Here is a 20,793-nt window from a genome sequence, read left to right on the forward strand (position 1 = left end):
GCAATCCCATTACTAGGTATATATAGTAAAGAAGTGAGAGCCAGGACCTGAGTAGATAAGTGCACACCTGTGTTTATTACAGCACTATTCACAATAGCAAAGAGATGGAAACAACTTAAATGCCCATCAGCAGATGAATGGATAACCAAACTATGGTCCATGCACACAATGGAACACTATGCAACACTGAAGAATAATGTAGAATATATGAAACACTGCACAACATGGATGAACTTGGAGGACATTATGCTGAGTGAAATAAGCCAATCACAGAAGGACAAATATTGTATCAGTCCAGTATTGTGAAAAGTCAAGGAAAGGTTTACACATGGAAGGAAACTTTGTCAGTTACTAGGGATGGAATGGAAGGGGAGAGAAAATTGCTAGATAGGTAAGAGACAAGTATTGACTTGAGTGAAGGCAGAGGCAATATACAAAAGTGAGTGACCAGCACAATAACACTAAGGAAAAGGAAGACACGGAGAGGTGCACAAGAGGTACAGACAACAAAGGTAAACACTTTTACATACATATTAATGCATTTTCAGTAATAACAAACATTAATCTATGGGTAGATACATAGGTAGACAGGCCAAATGATCAGGTATGTCTAGGTAAAAGGGAATACACCCACAACCATATATAAGTTTGGCAGATGATATTTCTACATATGTAGGTGCCATTAAGAATGTCCATATATACAATAGAACTAATGGGGCAAAGTTATGATATCTTCTTAGTCACAGCCAAACACCTTAAGGGGATGAGTCACTGGGCCATGGACTCTGGAATATGGTTGTGGGAGACATCAAGCTCAATTGGCATAACATACTACACAAAAACATTGTTCTACACCTTGCTTTGGTGAGTAGCAACTGGGGTCTTGAAAGCTTGTGAGTGGCCACCTAAGATGCAGCAATTGGTCTCTCCTCATCTGGAGCAAAGAAGAATGAAGAAAATCAAAGACACATGGAAACAATTAGTCCAAGGGACTACTGGACCATGCAAACCTCAGTCTATATGACTTGAGACCAGAAGACCTGGATGGTGCCCAGCTACTACTGTTAACCACTTGGAAAAGGATCAAAATAGGAGATACTGGATACAGTGGGAGATAAATGTGGAAAAAATTCAAAATCATAAAAAAGACCAGGCTTACTGGTCAGATAGTGGTAAAACCTCCCAGACTATGGCCCCCAGTCATCCTTCAGGCTTAGAATTTAACTCACTTGCATGGCTTCCAGCCAGACAATGGACAGGCCAATAAGATGAATATTTACACCAGGTAGGTACATGCCTTAGAACAATCAAACATGGGAGTTCAGAACGGCAGCATTTGTACAGGGAGATAGCCCAAAGGGTGAGTGCACAGGATAGAAGGACACAGGAAAAAGGTAACCACAGGGAGGAATTGGGAAGACAGCTGTTACATTATGGGGGTTGCAATCAATGTCATGAAACAATGTTTGAACTGTCAAATGGAAAATGAATTTGCTTTGTAAACTTTCACCCGAGTCTTTCTCTCTCTCTCTCTCTCTCACACACACACACACAGTCAATTACCCTCTTTAATAAATTTTTGGAACTCTTAGAAGAAAAATAGAAGTTAATGGTGGTGAGACAACATGTAGTGACGAATGGTGACAAAATGTGAAGAATATAAGCAATGGCAATAACAAGACATGTACAAATTGTTGAATGGGTGTATGCTCTGTTATGCATATTTTCACCAAAAATTTAAAAAGAAAAAAAAGAAAGAAATCCTGGGAACCACAAAAAACAAAAAACAAAAAAAACTCCAAAACACCCACACACACACCACCACCACCAACAAAACAACCCAAAGGATAATTTGGTGAGGGACAAAAACAAAGACAAATGAACCTTATCATTTTGTACCAAAACAATGCTTGCTATTACAGACAGTGGGAAAAAAGGAGTACTAGGAAACATACAGTGGTCCATATGGCTGTACCAGCCCTTACCAGCAGATCCAATTCATTCTCAGAGGTATTGAGGGTTTTCTTTTAGCTACCACTATAGAACCTCATGTTGTCTTGGCTGCAAGTGGCAGTAGGTGCTAGTAGCCAAATGAAGTAGATTCTCCATGACATGAAAACACAGTCAGAGAGACTCAGAAGGTGACAGAATCTAGACGTTCGCCTAGATTTCTGATATGGTTCAAAGGGCAGGATCACTTGGGTTATTCACAAGAGGGACTCTGTCCCTGGTCTATCAGGAAGACAGAAATGGGTGGCTGTGAGTTCCTGTGACTCTGTGAGCTTTCTTGTGCTTCGAGTCTCTACCATGGAGCCTTCCTTATTTCTCTAACTAGGAGCAATTTCTTCTCTGCAACCAAGTTCTCTCCTCTGCCACTAAGTAGTATATTTCTTACATTATTTACACGTCTAGAAGAAGCTCTGATGGTTCAGTGGTTAAGCACTCAGCTGTAAACCAAAAGGTTGTCTTAAACCCATCAGCCACTTTGTAGGACAAAGATGTGGCAGTGTTCTTCCATAAAGATTTACGGTCTTGGAAACCCGATGGGGACAGTTCTACCCTTTAGGGTAGCTAAGAGTCGGAATGAACTTGACAGCAATGGGTTTTTGTTTTTAAAAGATAACATGTCTGGTCTTCCTAACCAAGCTTCTTTTTTTTTTTTTTTTAAATTTTATTTTGATTTGGGTGAAGATTTACAGAGTAAATTCACTTTTCATACAGCAGTTCACATATACTTTGTCTCATGTCATTGACCAAAATTTACAATGCAACAGCTCCCCTCCCACTTCCTCTCCATAGTTACCTCTTCCCAGTGTCCATCCCTCCATACTCTTCTGTGCCCTGAGCTGTCTCCCTGTGCATAAGCAGCCCTTCCTTCTCCCATGATTGTTCTCTCCAGGGTGTGTGTCTACTTGAGGTAAATGTTTAACTCACTTGCCTGTTCTTTGCTTGGCTGGAAACCACAGGTGTGGGTTCAATTCCAGACCTGAAGGGCAGCTAGGGGCCATAGTCTCAGTGGTTCCACCAGGCTCTATTGGACCAGCAAATCTGGTCCCAACCATCTTTTTTCCCTCCAAATGATTTTGAGTTTTGTTCCACATTGTTCTCCCTCTCTATGCAGGATCTCGTACATCCCTTCCAAGTGGATGACAGTGGTAGCCGGGCACCATCTAGTTCTTCTGGTCTCATAGTTGTATAGGTTGCAGATCAGATCTAACCAAGCTTCTTGAGGCAAAATCCTCACTGGATTCACTTTTGAATTCCCAAGTCCCCTGCACAGCCTGGCACAAATTAGGTGCTCAAAAATATTGTTATGAATAAATGGGTAAATCCGACTGTGAAGCAGACCTGAAGTTCCTCAAGTAGGTATATGGTAGATCACCAACTACAGAGCAAATAGGGTTTCTTATGGCCTTAGCAGGGAGGCAAGGCAGGATACAAAGCTGGGATGGGATCTATTAGCCATGGCAAATCAAGCACACACATAAGTATACTGATGCTGAGGTGTGGCTTTTCAAATCATTACTTGTGCAACTATCTGGTCCATATTTCATTTAAATGGCTATCATGTTGAAATATACCTTGACATAAAAACCACCATCACCTAAGAAAAACAGCTTTTCTATGATGAGGCTTTTTTCTATGTCATTGTACTGAAAAATCAAAATAGGTGAGCGCAAGCCAAGCCAAGCCCACTATCATTGAGTTGATTCTGACTCACATGACCCTGTAGGACAGAGTAGACCTGCCCTATCGGGTTTCCAAGGCTGTAAATCTTTACAGAACAGACTGCCTCATCTTTCTCCCATGTAGTGGCTGGTGGGTTTGAATTTCCGACCTTCTGGTTAGCAGCTGAATGCTTTAACCACTATACCACCAGGGCTCCTGGCTCGCTATTAGTATCATCATTTCACATGCTAGGACACTGTTTTGGTTACCTCTGTGCTGCTCTAACGGAAAATACTACAAATGGGATGGCTTGAACAAACAGGAGTTTATTCTCTTGTAGTTTGGAAGCTTTAAGTCCAAGTTCAAAGTGCTGGGCTCTAGGGGCTGGGTGAAAGCCTCTCAACCTTGGGCTTCAGCTCTGCCTCCTGCTTCTGGCCCACTGAAGTGAGAGGCTTTTCTTCACTCAGACAGCTGCTGGCTGCTGAGGTTTAGAAGCCTCAGGTTGACAAGTGAAAAGGCACTGTTCTGATGTTACCAAACCATACGGCAGGCCCTTCATTCAAGTTCATTGTAAGTCTCAAGGTCGTCAGAGCATGGCAGGCTGCTGAGCAATGACACGGCTACATGCAGGGTCCAAGCATGCCATAGGCTAGAGATCATTCCCAAGGCTTCTTCTTATATACAGGAAGCAGACCACATCCCAAAGGCAGCTACTCAGCTGCTTGTGGTAGATCCCACCATGGAGTTGATTGCCAGTCTCATCATGGGGAATAACTACCATCAGCTGCCCAGCCAAGCTGACACACAACCTTAATTACCACAGACACTGAAGCAAAGAACAATTCAAAGCGTCTTGGGCTCATATTCTTAGGTATCTGCTTCTAAGGGAGTGCCCAAAGCAATGTTTTCTGTTTTCTCTGAAAATGCATTCAGTAATCAGAAATAAAAACCCAACTTGTGTTATTAGTATCCCTCATTCTGTAAGAAATTAATGGTTCTAAAAACACTTTGAGGGCTCATGTAAGTCCAAACTGTTATCACTAATCAAATACATAAAAAGGGATTGTTATGTTTTTATAGATTCATTATATTAAGATATTAAAAAAAAAGTCAGGATGCATCACCTAGCTTTAGTTTTGTGATATGATTGATAGTGTTCTATGAAATTTTTCTCATTAAATTTCATTTGGCTTGTATAGTAATATTGTGGTCTTTGGTAGGAATGAAGATAATAATAGAACAAAATGAATCACATTGGAAATCAGGAAGGAGGGAAGTAGTCACTGAGTTCCTCCTGGGATCAAAATTGAGTTCATTTTTAAATAAAAGTAACTTGATTCTCTATTCTCCATGAAAAATTTAGCTTTAAAATACAAATTTATGGCAATTATAGCTTCTGTATGTGGAACACTTGCCACAGAGAAACACTGGTGTTAACGTAATTAAAGTAGATCATAATATTCTCATTCTTTTATAGATGAGGAATATCAGGCATAGTGAGAGAAAATGACAAATTCAGGTTCTCTGGGGAATCACTGGCCTAAATGAAAACCTATATTCTTTCCTAGACCACTAAAATATATGTTCCAAGAGAGTGACAGTACTTTCACTGTTTATGTCATACAAAGAATGAAATAGAAAATATTTCAGAAACTGAAATCCTTTAAGTCACTAAGAATTTTGATGTCTGTATTAAAAATTACACAAACTTGAGTTCATACTGGGCACTTTTATTGTCAGCTAAGGTCAAAAGAACACTAGTATTTATTTAGAATGGGGAAACATGTTTATATGAAAACCAGTATTTCATCATTAGTCTATTTTCCATATCTTTTGGAATTGAGTATAAACTTGTTAATTTTAATTTTCAATGGAGATTAGGATTTTATTAGTTCCAGAGATATAAAAAAAATGACACTATAATGTCTTATATATTAGTAATCCTACCTAAAGGGACTTTTCATGCTTATCTTGTGTTCTGAACTACAGAACTCATAGAACTAAATTAGAGTGAGACTGGACAACAGTACAACATAGAAAAGAAAAATATTCATGCCAACTGTTGAAAACTAGTTTTGGAAAGCAAAGCCTAATAGTCCTTATCTCAGGCAAATTCAGTATGGAATGTAAGTTGATTTTTATTCAGCTGGTAGAGAAAGCCTGTCTATAATGACAGCCCTATCAAAACTATCAGCCACTCCTGAGAAGGAAGATTGGGCAATCTACTTCCGTAGTGATGTTGTTGTTGTTGTTATGTGCTGTCGAGTCGGACCCTACTCACAGTGACCTCTCCTTGGGTTTCTGAGGCAGTATCACTACGGAAGTAGATTGCCCCATCTTCCTTCCAAGGAATGGCTGGTGGGTTTGAACCACCAGCCTTCTAAGTTAGCAGTCAAATGCCTTATGCACTATGCCTTGGAAACCAAAGGAGGAGTTGCTATGAGTCAGATCTGACCTGATGCCAGTGAGTCAAGTTTTTTTTTTTTTTTTTTTTTAAATCAAAACTACAATTAGCTGGCTGCTTCTGTAGGGAACAGCAGTTGGTTAAGTGAGAGTTCTTACTTGTTTTTGCAGAAATAGTTTTTCCCATCTTGTGTATTTGGCCAACTGGTTAAACTAGTTGCTTCTGAGTTGATTCTGACTCATAGTGACCCTATAGGACAGAGCAGAACTGCCCTATAGGGTTTCCAAGGCTGTAATTAAGAACGTAGACTGCCCTATCTTCCTACTGTGGAGCAGCTGGTGGGTTTGAACTGGTGATTTTTTGGTCCACATCTGAGAACTTTAACCACTGTACCACCAGGGCTCCTTGGCCAATTGGTTGGGTATAGTATAAACAAACACTTTCTAAAAGGATAAGCCAAATTCTTCTAAAATCTTTCAAAGAAGCAGACTAGTAGAAATCTCTAAGCAAAATCACCATTTAATTTTCAAGAAATTTTAAAAATAAATGTTATCCAAGTTTAACATGTTAATTTTTAGATAATTTAGAATGTTTTTTTATTATGCCTACAAATTTGCAATACAGTAAAATAAAGATTTTAACATGATTTTATAATACATTGTAAATGAAATCTCATATTTATAGGCTATTGTTTGATTTTAATATAAGTATGATCAATCCAAATTCTATAAATGAAAACTTGGAAACTTTAAATGAAAACTTTTTTGAATTTTACTCAGAAACACTACTGTGCATATTTTATGTCAACACTGATATTTATGATTAACTTTATTAACAGTATAACCTTTTCATGCAGTCTTAAAATTTTATACTACTTTTAATATTCACAATGTTTGCTTGAATTCAAAGCAACAAATATTCAAGCCTACCTAAATGGGAAAAGAATGAAGTGAGATTACCCTTTTACAAAATCAGCTAAATTCTTTTTAAGAGCAAAATATTAAAAACCTACTATCTAATGGTACTAGCAAACATATGCATAGAACTCAGGCCACAGGGCTGCCCATTAGCCTTTCTTGTCGGAGAGCAATTAATCTCTTGAACCATTTCTCCTCAGCCTCTGCTTTGTCAATAAATAACTGAAATGAGAAAAAGAAAAAAAAAAAAGTTAGTCTGTCAATAACTTGGAGTTGACCTCATACAGTACAAATAATCTTTATAAAATACATATTTCAGGACAAAGTTTGGATACTGTTTAACTCTTTGTGACTTCTTCACTGAAGTCCATCTATTTAAAATTAATGAACTCTTAGAATAAAAGAGGAGCTCTGGTAGTGTAGTGCCTAAGGCACTTGACTGCTAACCAGAAGGCTGGCGGTTCAAACCAGCCACTCCTCGGAAGGAAGATGAGGCAATCTACTTCCGTAGTGATACTGCCTCAGAAACCCAAGGAGGGGTCGCTATGGGTCTGGTCCGACTCAACGGCACATAACAACAATAACATCAATACCATTGGTTAATAATTGTACACCTTAGCTTTGTGAAGTTCATTTCCTACAACTATTCCTAGAGTCACAGTAGAGTTACATTTCATAGATGACACAGCAAAACATGATGTCAGTGACATGCTCAGGGTCAATGAACAAACTAGAGTTAGGTCAGAATTACATCTTTTAGTGTGCAATTAAAAAAAAAAAAAACCTTTTCTCTTTGCCTAATTTTCTTAACCATAAGAAAGAGTACGTTTAGAAGTCAGGCAAAATGAGTTGGGGTACACAGAATTCAAATGCATATGATAACTCTAAGGGCTGGGGGTTAGCTCTGTAAAATTACAGCAACTAGAACATGTGAATCTATTTCCTCCAATGTTCTTAGGCTAGCTCCAAATAACAACAGTTCAAATTGTTATCAGTCACCCAGATTTCAAGTGGCATGATGAAAGTTCAAGATTCTTACATTGGGATGGGCCAGAGAATTGTCGTCTTGGTACTTGATAGAGGTAGGGATGCTACCAGGGTCTATTTCTTTTTCAATATTGGGTGGATCAGCAACCACTGATGCTGGTCCTGATGCTGTGGTTGCGTGCTTCACTTCAGTAGGTTCCACTGACTGAAAGGTAAACATATATTATTAATTGGAACACAAAATACAATTAGAATTTTAGTTCAGTAAAATTTCTGATTTTGAATAGTAATAGTTCAGTTTAGTTTCCTTTAAGGTAAAACCCATCTCAAAAATGCCCTGGGTTTCTGAGTGAGAAATAATTGTTCCTAAATGAACAACCCACGAAAAAAGTTGGGAAATGTTTATAATCTCTTACAATTAGCATATCTGTCTTAAGAAATTGATGCTTACAACTTTATATTATTGAAATATCTATTTCATAGATCTAAATTCTATTACTCAGAGAAAAGCTTGTAACCCATCGCCAGCATTTAGTTGCCCTCTTTAGGTATAAAAAGCAAGTTCAAAGGTTATCTTTTATTTTTCAATAACAGTGTTATTGAGGTATAGTCCACATATTATACAATTAATCCATTTAAAGGGTGCAATTCAATGGTTTTTAGTATATTCACAGAGTTGTACAACTAGAACTACAATCAATTTTAGAACATTTTCACCTTCCCCTCAAAAAACCCCATACCCATCAACAGTCCCTTCTGATTTCCCCCTCACACTCCCATGCCTAGGCAACCCATAAGCTACTTTCTGTTACTATGGATTTGTCTACACTAGAAGACATTTCATGTAAATGCAATCATACAATACGTGGTCTTTTGTGACTCGTTTCTTTCACCAAGCATGAACCCCCCCCTCAAGGTTCACTGATGCTGAAGCATGTATTCAATACTTCATTCCTGCTTATGACTGAGTAATATTCTCTTGAATGGATATAAAACTCAAAAACCAAACCTACTGCCACTGAGCTGATTCTGACTCATAGCAACCCCCACTGGGTTCCAAGGCTGTAAATTTTCATGGAAGCAGACTGACTCTTCTTCCTTCTGTGGAGCAGCTGATGGGTTTGAACTGTTGACCTTGGGGTTAGCAGCCAAATGCCTTACCTACTATGCCACCAGAGCTCCTTTGTATGGGTATACTACAGTTTAATTACCCGTTCATCAAAGAGTGAACTCAAAGGTTATCTTTCAAGGATACTTAAAACATTTTTTAAAATATCATAAAAGTTAAAAAATATATATTATATCTTTGCCAAAAAATACAACTAAGATTTCTCTGACATTTATACACTTAATTCCTGCCACATTTGTGGAGTGGTTACCATGTGCCATGCCCTATGTTAGGTGCTAAGGACACAAAGACTAACAAATCATTGTCTTTGTCTTGAAGGGCCACCAGGATACTGCTTACTCAGGTAAATTACACTATCTATTTCCCTGAGAAAGGAGAAGTCCAGGACGGTAACTGATAGATCAAAGTTGCAGGGATAATATGAAATGGGTTAGAAGTTGAAATTAAAAGTTAAAATTAAAAACAAAAAATCAAGATGACATGGAAGATTAATTTAACTTCTTAGCCTTGATTTACTTGGTTCTACACCTACTGCTTTTCAATTTCCACTTATCTACTTCTGAATATCTCCTCCACTGGATGATGCACACTATAGATGCCACTGGAAAAAACCACAGGAGAATAAAATGTACATGAATGAGTTAATCCTTTCTTAAAATAAAGAGCTCTGGTGGTGCAGTGGGTAAGGCGTTTGGCTGCTGACCAGAAGGTTGGTGGTTCAAACCTACCAGCTGCTCTGTGGGAGGAAGATGAAGCAATCTATTTCTGTAAAGATTTACAGACTTGGAAATCCTATGGGGGTCATTATGAGTTGGAATTGACTCGATGGCAATGAGTTTGGCTTGGTTTTGATTTTCTTAAAACAGTTTACCTTAAAATTGAATATCCAGCTATTTTATCAGCATTTATTGAACGCTACTAATTCTTAAAGTGTATATATAATTACTACATGGGAGAACAAAGCACTGGGCACAGGGAGAGTAAAATATGGTCCCTGGGAGCTCTGGTAGCATAGTGCCAAAGGCATTTGACTATAACCAGAAGGCTGGCGGTTCAAAGTCACCAGCCACTCTTTGGAAGGAAGACTGGGCAATCTACTTCTGTAGAGATGCCTCCTCAGAAACTCAAGGAGGAATCGCCATGAGTCAAATCGACTTGATGGCAGTGAGTTTTTTAATGGGGACTACAGACTAGTAACAAACACATAGCAAAATACATAATCACAAATGGTAGTAAGTGCTATGAAAGGAAATAAACAAGGTGTTGACATAAAGGTGGGGTTTGAGGAGGGGAAAACACCTATTTTATATTAGGCAGCCAGGGATATTGTCCCTCAGGAGGCAAAATTAAGTAAAGGCCTGAAGACCAGCAGGAGCCCGGCATGTGAAGAGGGTGAAGAGTGCTATGGGTAGAGAGAATAGAGAATGCTCAGATGCTGAGTGCAGAAGTCCTGGGTGTGTTTGGAGGGCAGGGAGAAGGTCAGAGAGGTTGGTATATGGTGGGCAAAAGGAAGAGTTGGGCAACAGCTGCTGAGAACTTGGGTCTTTGCTTCCGTAGCTCAGCTACATCACCACTCTTTGGGTATCACCTCCCAGCACCACGGGAAAGTGGCCCCAGGCAGCAATCCATGTTTGTTTCTCTCAGGATCACTGGTCCTGTACTGCCTATTGTTTGATACCTAAAGATAGTACCTCATATATTATATAAAATTCTATAGTTCTGTATGGTGTGGGGAACAAGTTCTGTACCAGCTGTTCTGTGATGGCCGGTAGCAGAAGTCTTATTTCCTTTGAAAAAAATTGTTCTAGCTGCTGTGTGGGGCCTGGAAAATGCAAAAGGAAAAGCAAGAAGACAATTGGGGGCTAGTACAATAGTTGATGAGGGTGATTGGTTAGGGTAAGGCTGTGGACAGGTGGGAGAGGAAGAGATTTTGAACTATTCTGGAGATGATGATGTCAAGGTCTATTTTTTTTGGAGGGGGGCATGTAAGATATTCTATTCAAGTAACAATACTCTGTAATTTATTTTTATGCTAATGGTAGCTGGTCTGCATTCATAGGAAAGATTTATGCTTATGAGGGTCCTGAAGGCTAGATGTCTGGGCAGTCATCATGCATGTTTAGGAGCTCTTGCAAAGTATGAGAAATCTATCCTATAAATGGTTTTTAAATGCAGAGATGTTTATGAATGCTAACTCAAACCAAAATGACGTTAATGTTAACCACAATTCTAACTTTTATAGACATTTAAAGAAATACTTATTAAATTTGATTTATGAGTTTTCTTCCTATATCTTGAAGTCAATAGTTACTCCCTCCCTGCCTCAAGCCTCAAACATCTCTAGGTCTAACACACTGGGCCTAGATGCTCGTGGCCCTAAGTGCTATTACATTAACTCTATGAAGTTGAGGCCATACAAATTAAAACCCAATACTGTGTGCACAGGGGAAAGCAGGGAGTATGCTAATCCAGTGTGGCCCACACCATGGTTCTCTGGCAGTCTACACTGCCTTGCCTCCGGAGAATCAAAGAGCATGTCATTCTGCACATCTCAGCCAGGCTTTGATAGACTGGCTGTCCATGTTGAACTGGTTTTTAAAAATGTGGAATACTGTTATTCCAGGTTGCAAAAGATGTGGACACTACAAGTTTAGGTGCCAGAGATGACATTCTACCATTAAAAGCTAGTAATCTCATTCTATTTTTACCTAGTGAGCACATTAAAGTTTTTTTAAATGAGTTATTGTTGTTGATGTTGTTAGGTGCGATTGAGTCAGTTCTGACTCATAGCAACCCTATGGATAAAAGAACAAACTGCTGCCTGGTCCTGTGCCATTCTCACAATTGTTGCTATATTTGAGCCTGTTGTTGCAGCCACTGTCAATCTATCTTGTAGAGAGTCTTCCTCTTTTTCATTGACCCCTCTACTTTACCAATCATGATGTCCTTCTGTGGAGTCCCTCTTGATAACACACCTGAAGTATGTGAGATCCACATATAAGGTCCCTGAAGGTGTTGTAAATGGTTTGCATTAGACTACTAACCTAAATGTTGGCAGTTCGAAGCCAGCTGGAGGTGCTGTGGAAGAGAGGCCTGGCTATCTGCTTTCATAAAGATTACAACCCAGAAATCCCATGGAACAATTCTTCCGTGTACCATATGTGATCTCCATGAGTTAGAATCAACTGGATGGCAATCGATTTGGTTTGTTTTTCAGTATCCAAATATAAGAGCAAGTTAGAGGCACAGAGCATGGAAGTTATTTCATAATAATTAAAAACTTGGTGTGGAAAGCTATCCACTGCAGCTGTATTTAAGTGAGAAAAACTGTAAAAGAAATTTTATCTTGACTATAAGGAAGAGCCCTGCTGGTACAGTGGTTAAGTGCTTGGCTGCTAACCCCAAAATTGGCAGTTCAAACTTAACCAGCTCCTCCATGGGAGAAGATGAGGCAGTCTGTTTTTGGAAAGACTTGTGGCCTTGGAAACTCTATGGGGGAGTTCTATTCTGTCCTACAGGGTTGCTATTAGTCCAAATTGACTTGATAGGCAGTGGGTTTGGTTTGGTGTCAGGTCTAAAACAAAACCTCAACATGGCCACTGTCAAACATCTGGCTTTGAGAAGCACTGCCACCTGGTGGCTTAGTCTAGAAAGTTAGCTTTAAAATGTGCGTCAAGTAGAACAAATGACAATGCTACACAGAAGTATTTACTCCCCTTTTGAACACAGGTGGATATCTGCCAGATAAAGTAATTTTAGTGTTGAATAATTGATACTAAGCTGATTTGGGACAGCCGTTTGAAAACAAACTGCAATTGGTTTCTGAGGTTGATGATATAGCAGGAGCTATCAGATTCTCTATTTACTCAGAAAAGAGAAATATTATTATAGGGAGTTAAATTAGTTTAATCAATGTGTTGCAGGAGACACAATGTCTAGCATGTCACTGGTAATACCACTTGTCCGGTAACAGCTCCCTAGCTTAATTAGTGGAATTAAAACAGCTATAAGAAAGACTATACCAACTGCAGGGGTGGCTAGCATAAAAGTCTTTTTCAGATACAAACCTTACACTAAAGATTGTAACACTGTCCAGGAGAGAAAGATGATGAAACTGGGGTCATGAGTAATTTAGTCCCAAAGACAGCTAATCTTTGTTATGGATCACGGATAACCCATCAGGCCTCCACACGATCTGGATGCAATGTCCTCAAGATAATTCACTCTCTTTCCTAAGGAATCTCGATAAATAATTCAGTTTCCTAGATATCCTGAGTCCCCATGTTATAGTGCAGACATATACAATTAGATATTAGAAAGGGACAATTAATAAGTTATCCCTCACTTTTATATTACAGATAAGTGTGAATTTATTCACTGTTAGTCTGTCACTGCTCTTCTGATCCTCTTGAAGTGTAGTGACTGACAGCACAGTGACTGATAAAAGTCCAGTGTTGGATGACTAAGTGTTTTGACATTCACCAAGGTAAACACCATCTTTCAAGGCATTTTAGCGTATTATCCTGTTGGTGCCATTACTTACCCATTGATGCATGGTTTCTTTAAACTTCAGCAGGGAACATGCATTCCGTTTATAACTATGAGAGGCATTTGATTAACAGGAAAAACATGGCCTCTAGAGCACATCGATTTGGTCCGGATGAGGCCACTGTTATTACTAGCAGTTTTCCCATGGACTATTTTGATAAAGAATTACATATATTAAATGACTATTATTAATAGTTGTTGTTAGGTACCATTGAGTCATTTCTGACTCACAGCAACACTATGTACAACAGAATGAAACACTGCCTGGTCCTGTGCCAGCCTCACGATCCTTGCTATATTTGAGCCCATTGTTGCAGCCTCTGTGTCCATACATCTTGTTGATGGCCTTCCCCTTCTTTGCTGACCCTCCACTTTATCAAGCAAGACATCCTTCTCCAGGGAATGGTCCCTTCTGACAACATGACCAAAGTAGGTGAGATGAAGTCTGGCCATTATCACTTCCAAGGAGCATTCTGCCTGCACTTCTTCCAGGACAGATATGGTAGTTCTGGCAGTCCGTGGTACTTTCAGTATTCTTCGCCAACACCACAGCTCAAAAGCATCAACTCTTCTTCGGTCTTCCTTATTCATTATACAGATCTCACATGCATTTGAGGGGATTGAAAATACCATGGCTTGGGTTAGGCACACCTTAGTCTTCAAGGAGACATCTTTGCTCTTCAGCACTTTAAAGAGGTCTTTTGCAGCAGATATGCCCAATGCAATATGTTGTCTGATGTTTTGATTGCTGCTTCCATTGGTGTTGACTGTAGAACCACACAATATGAAGTCTTTGACAACTTCAATCTTTTCTCCAGTTATCTTGATGCTGCTTATTGGTCCAGTTGTGAGAATTTTTGTTTTCTTTAAATTGAGGTATAATCCATACTGCAGACTGTAGTCTTCACTCTTTATCAGTAAATGCTTCAAGTAATCCTCATTTTCAGCAAGCAAACTGTGTTGTCTGCATATTGCAGGTTGTTAATGAGTTTTCCTCCAATCCTGATGCCACGTTTTCCTTCATATACTTCAACTTCTTGGATTATTTGCTCGGCATACACATTGAATAGTATGGTGAAAGGATACAATCCCGATGCACTCCCTTTCTGATTTTAAACCATGCAGTATCCCCTTGTTCTGTTCAAATAACAGCCTCCTGGTCTATGTACAGGTTCCTCAAGAGTACAATTAAGTGTTCTGGAATTCCCATTTTCTCAAAGTCATCCATAATTTGTTATGACCACACAGTCAAATGCTTTTGCTTAGTCAATAAAACACAAGTAAACATCTTTCTGGTATTCTTTGCTTTCAGCCAAGATCCATCTGACATCAGCAATGATAGACCTCATTCTATGTCCTCTTCTGAATCCAGCTTGCATTTCTGGAAGTTGTCTGTCAATATACTGCTGCAACTTTTTTTAAAATTATCTCCAGTAAGATTTTACTTCTTGCATGTGATATTAATGATACTGGCTGAAAATTTCCACATTCTGTGGGATTACTTTTCTTTTGAATGGGTACAAATATGGATCTTTTCCAGTCAGTTTCCAGGTAGCTGTCTTCCAACTCTCTTGGCATAGATAAGTGAGTGCCTCCAGTGTGGTATCCGTTTTTGAAACATCTCAATGGGTATTCCATCAATTTCCTGGAGCCTTGTTTTTCGCCAATTCCTTCAGTGCAGTTTGGAATTCTTCCTTCAGTACCATTGGTTCTTGATCATATGCCACCTCCTGAAATGGATGAACAGCAACCAATTCTTTTTGGTACATTGGCTCTGTGTATTCCTTCCATTTTCTTTTGATGTTTCCTGCATCATTCAATATACTGCCCATAAAACAAAAAAAACAAAACTCACTGCCACCAGGTTGGATCCAACTCATAGCAATCCCTCCTTGGGTTTCTGAGGCAGTATCACTACAGAAATAGAGTACCCAACTTTCCTTCTGAGAAGTGGCTGGTGGGTTTGAACCCCTAGCCTTCTGGTTAGCAGTCAAATACCTTAGGCATAGAATCTTTCAATATTGCAACTCAAGGCTTAAATTTTTTCTTCAGTTCTTTCAGCTTGAGAAATGCCGAGCATATTCTTCCTTTTTGATTTTCTAATTCCAGGTCTTTGTACATTTCATTATAATAATTGGCTTTGTCTTCTCGAGCTACTCTTTGAAATGGTCTGTTCAGCTCTTTTATCTTGTCATTTCTTCCATTTACTTTAGCGACTCTCCATTTAAAGGCAAGTTTCAGAGTTTCTTCTGATATCCATTTTGGTCTTTTCTTCCTTTCCTGTCTTTTTAGTGACCTTTTGCTTTCTTCATGGATGATGTTCTTTTTCCTTTTTTAATTTTTATTGTGATTTGGATGGAAGTTTATGGAGCAAATTCACTTGCCCTAGAGGAGCTCACATACACTTTGTCTCATGACATTGACTACAATTTACCACAATGCAACAGCTCCCCTCCCACTTCTTCCCCATAGTTATCTCTTCCCTGTGTCCTTCCTTCCATACACTTCTGTCCCCTGAGCTGTCCTCTGTGCATACATAGCCCTTCTATTCTCCCATGATTGTTCTCTCCAAGAAGTGTATCTATCTAATGTAAATGTTCAGCTCATATGCCTGTCTTTTGTTTGGCTGGAACGCACAGGAATAGGTTCAATTCCAGACTTGAAGGGCAACTAGGGGCCATAGTCTCAGTGGTTCCATCAGGCTCTATCAGACCAGCAAACCTGGTCCTTTTTAAAAAATGATTTTCAGTTTTTTCCCACATTGTTCTCCCTCTCTATCCAGGATCTCCTACAGATATTCCCCTTCTTCATGGATGATGTTCTTGATGTCATCCCACAATTCTTCTGGTTTTCAGTCACTGGTGTTCAATGCATCTATTCTTTAGATGGTCTCTACATTCAGGAGGGATATAATCAAGGCCTTATTTTGGCTCTCATGGACTTGTTTTAATTGTCTTCAACTTGAACTTGAACTTGCATATGAGCAATTGATGATCTGTTCAATCAGCTCCTGGACTTATTTTGTCTGAAGAGATTGAGGTTTTCCATTGCCTCTCGCCACAGATGTAGTGGATCTGATTCCTTTGAACTCCATCTGGCAAAGTCCACGTGTATAGCTGCCATTTGTGTTGTTGAGAAAAGGTACTGGCAATGAATAAGTCATTGGTCTTGCAAATTTCTATCATGTGATCTCCAGCATTGTTTCTATCACTAAGGCCCTATTTTTCAACTGCTGGTGATTCTTCTTTGTTCCCAACTTTTGCATTCCAATCACCAGTGATAATTAACACATCTCAACTGCATGTTCAGTCAATTTCAGACTGATTCAACTTCCTCATCTTTGGGTTTGGTGGTTGGTGTGTAAATTTGAATAATAGTAGTATTAATTGGTCTTCCCTGTAGGTGTATGGATATTATCTTATCACTGATAGCATTGTACTTCAGGATTGATGTTGAAACATTCTTTGTGATGATGAATGCCACACCATTTCTCTTCAATTTGTCATTCCTGGCATAGTAAATCCTTTGGTTATCTGATTCAAAATGGCCAAAACCAGTCCATTTCATCTCACTAATGCCTAGGATATTGATCTTTATGGATTCCATTTCATTTTTGACATCTTCCAATTTTCCTGAATTCATACTTCATACATTCCATGTTCTAATTATTAATGGATGTTTGCAGTTGTTTCTTCCTGTTTTGAGTCATGCCACATCAGCATATGGAGGTCCCAAAATCTTTACCCATATCATTAAGTCCGCTCAACTCTGAGGAGGCATCTCTTCCTCAGGCCTATCTTGAGTGCCCTCAGACCTCAGGAGCTCATCTTCTGGTAGTACTATATCATACAATATTTTAGGGCTATTCATAAGATTTTCCAGTAGTATATCAGACAGTGTTCACTGCTATTCATAAGATTTTCACTTGCCAATTTTTTGAGAAGTGGATGGCCTCTTCCTTCTTCCAAGTCTGTCTTATCTGGAAGTTCCGCTGAAAACTGTCCACCATGGGTAATCCTGCTAGCATTTGTAACATCAGCGGCATAGCCTCCAGCCTCACAGCAACACACAAGCCACTGCAGTAAGACAAACTGATAGACAAGTTCATCTCTCTTAGCTGTTCCAAAACGCTCTGCTCACTTCCTGGTCTCCCTTAGCTGTTCCACACTCTTCTGGTTTGCTTTCTGGTTTCCCTTAGTAGTTCCAAACTGCTGCTGGCTTGCTTCCTGGTCTCTCTTAGCTGTTCCAAATAGTAGTCATTATTATTTTACTTATTTGAAGTTATTTAAATATTTAAAGAATGAGGGTATGATACAACCTTGTTTTACACCATTTGCTTTGTGCTTGAATGTTTCCAAAGGGCTAAGTTGATAAATTAGTCCAAAGCTGGTATCAGGACATGAAACCAGTAAGTTACTGTGTAAAGCTGTCTGAGGGAATTTTTTACTATTTGCTCAGTAACACAGTATGCAGACCTCTAATGAGGAGAATTTTAGGCTTTACAGAGTATAAAAAATTATATGAAACAATCTCTGACCCAACCAAAATGAGAATCCTTGAATCTACAGTTCCTCCCAAAGAAGCCACAGATAAACATGTTGTCACAATAGCAATGATGGTAGTAGTGGTGTAGCAGCCTTCATTTCCTGAGTACTTGCTATGTGCCAGGTACTTTGTTAACTATTTTGTGTAAGGTACTTGGCCATCCTTATAAAAACCTCTGTCATAGGTATTATCCCCAATTTAAGATAAGAGAGCATAGGTTTAATGAGGCTATAAATAACAAGGACATATAGCCAATAAATGGCAGAATCAGAGTTTGGTTCTAGATCTGACTCGACATCTGATGTTTTTGACCACCGTCTCCCAAATGCTAAACCCAAGATTGATTATAACTTGGTTTTGATTTTAGAGTAAAGAAATAAAAATGTTTGTAAAATATTTCCACTAAATACATTTATAAGAAGCTTCAATACACAGTACTGGATTAATAATACTTCTAAGTTGTTTTGCTTCTCTGTTATACTTATCCAACCAGAAGAGATGGTTAGCCAATTCTGAGCTTTCCAGAATTGATTTTACTCTTTCTGTGAAATGTTGCTAAGGGAAACGTATTCTAAAAGACAGCTGCAACAGAGGATGAATTTTGTTCACATAAATTTATGCAGGGTGCCTACAGAAGTGGTGAGGCCCCAGCTCCAACTTAGTCCTCTCAATCCCTAGAAGTAGCATATGAATTAGAAATACAAGGAAAGCTATACTGAAGGTGAGGGGAAATTTCAACTCAGCACTAAAAATCTATGCCAAACTTAAAAAAAGCAAACAGAAAGTAATTATTAAAATAAGTAATAATGGTATCCCTTTGATCAGAGGTGTAGGTAAAATAACTTTACATGATCACAAAGGAATTCATTTAACTATGTAGAGTTTTGTTATAAATTTAGCAAGAAGAGTTCTTGTGTTGCATTTACTTAGTTATCTTACAGTTATCTAATAGCCTACAAAGAAAAAGTCTTTCAGAACTTTTCTAGGAGATATACTGTGGCAAAACATTACTAATCTTGGCGTTCAAATATACAAATGCTATTACATTAATATGTTTCAAAAGATTTTGGTGGTGCAACCAGGTATTTGTAGAATTTCTGTGTTTCTCAGTAAGATACTCTGTTTTACAGGAGAGCATGGAAACTTAGAAAAATAAGGGGTACATCAGGGAAATGTAAATGGGGTAAGGTGTTCATACTTAAGACAGACTGAACACCAAGAGTAATAGAAGTTTTAAGAACTATGCTTAGTTGACAGAATTTACTCAGAGATAACAAATGATTTAGATGCTTTGTTGTTGTTGGTAGTTGCCATTGAGTCAATATGGACTCATGATAACCCTGTATGTTCAGAGTAGAACTGTGCCATAGAGTTTTCAATGCTGTGACCTTTCAGAAGCAGATTGCCAGGGCTTTCTCTCAAGGTACCTCAGGGTAGGTTTGAATCTTTTGGCTAGTAGTTGAGCAATTTGTATCACTCAGGAACTTTGATTTAGATGCTGCTGCTGTTGTTGTTGTTGTTATGTGCCGTTGAGTCGGACTCAACTCATAGCGACCCCTTCTTGGGTTTACAAGTTGGGAGCTCTGGTAGCATAATGCCTAAGGCACTTGATTGCTAACCAGAAGGCTGGTGATTCAAACCCACCAGCCACTCCTTGGAAGGAAGGTTGGGCAATCTACTTCCGTAGTGATAACGCCTCAGAAACCCCAGGAGGGGCTGCTATGAGTCGGGGCCGACTCAACGGCACATAACAACAACAACAACAACAACATCACTATGGAAGTAGATTGCCCAACCTTCCTTCCAGATTTAGATGCTAGAATATATTATTTTAAAATAAACTTTTATTGGGTCAGGAAGCATGACAATTGTTGACAGGTGTAATATTTAATTCCCAACAACTCCAAAAGCTAGGTATTATTAACTCTATTTACAAATTTAGAAACTGAGGCCCAAAGAAGTTGAGACAACTTGTTCAAGATTATAACCACAGAAGAAAGTGTAGGAGTTAAGATTCAAATCTAAATGTCTTTTGAGTCCAAAGCCCATGCTCTTCCTACTACACCAAGCAAGTTTTTCATTAATTTCTTTGCTTGCCAATTATTGGACCAAACTCACTGTTGCCAAGTTGATTTCAACTCATAGTGATCCTATAGGACAGAGTGGAACTCCCATAGGGTTTCCAAGATTTACTTCTGTAAATCTTACATAAGTAGACAGCCACATCTTTATCCATGGAGTGGTTGGTGGGTTCAAACTGTTGAGCTTTTGGTTAGCAGTTGAGCACTTTAACCACTTCATCACCAGGGCTCCTTCAATTATTGGAAGAGCTGCTAATAACTTGGGGGGGCAAAACCTAACTCACTGCCATTGAGTCAATTCCGACTCTTAGCGACCACCATTGGGTTTCTGTGGTATAGTAAATTACTTTGTGTGGCTTTTCTACCCATAAGTCTTTGTAAACTCCAAGGTGGGATTTGCTATGAGCAACTGAGGAGCTCCTGATTGCTGAAGGTGTCCACCTGGAGTATTTCTGTTGGGAGTGGCACAAAACAATGTTCTGGGAGGTGCCCACTCTCTCAGGTGCTTAGAGT

General features: G+C 39.0%; 1 protein-coding gene across 1 annotated transcript in view; it reads right to left on the reverse strand.

Moving 5' to 3' along the window:
* Positions 1-7,119: 7,119 nt before the first annotated feature.
* RSRC1 (arginine and serine rich coiled-coil 1) overlaps positions 7,120-20,793 on the reverse strand; it is a 500,806-nt gene continuing 487,132 nt past the window's right edge. The window contains exons 7-8 of the mRNA XM_042781342.1: positions 8,030-8,182; positions 7,120-7,212 (exon numbers count right to left, since the gene is read on the reverse strand). Coding sequence (XP_042637276.1) covers positions 7,120-7,212; positions 8,030-8,182 — 246 coding nt within the window. The remainder of the gene's footprint in view (positions 7,213-8,029; positions 8,183-20,793) is intronic.

The sequence above is a fragment of the Orycteropus afer genome, unplaced genomic scaffold (assembly GCF_000298275.1).
Source record: "Orycteropus afer afer isolate SDZICR_OR568_19922 unplaced genomic scaffold, OryAfe1.0 scaffold00109, whole genome shotgun sequence".
NCBI classification, from domain to species: Eukaryota; Metazoa; Chordata; class Mammalia; order Tubulidentata; family Orycteropodidae; genus Orycteropus; species Orycteropus afer.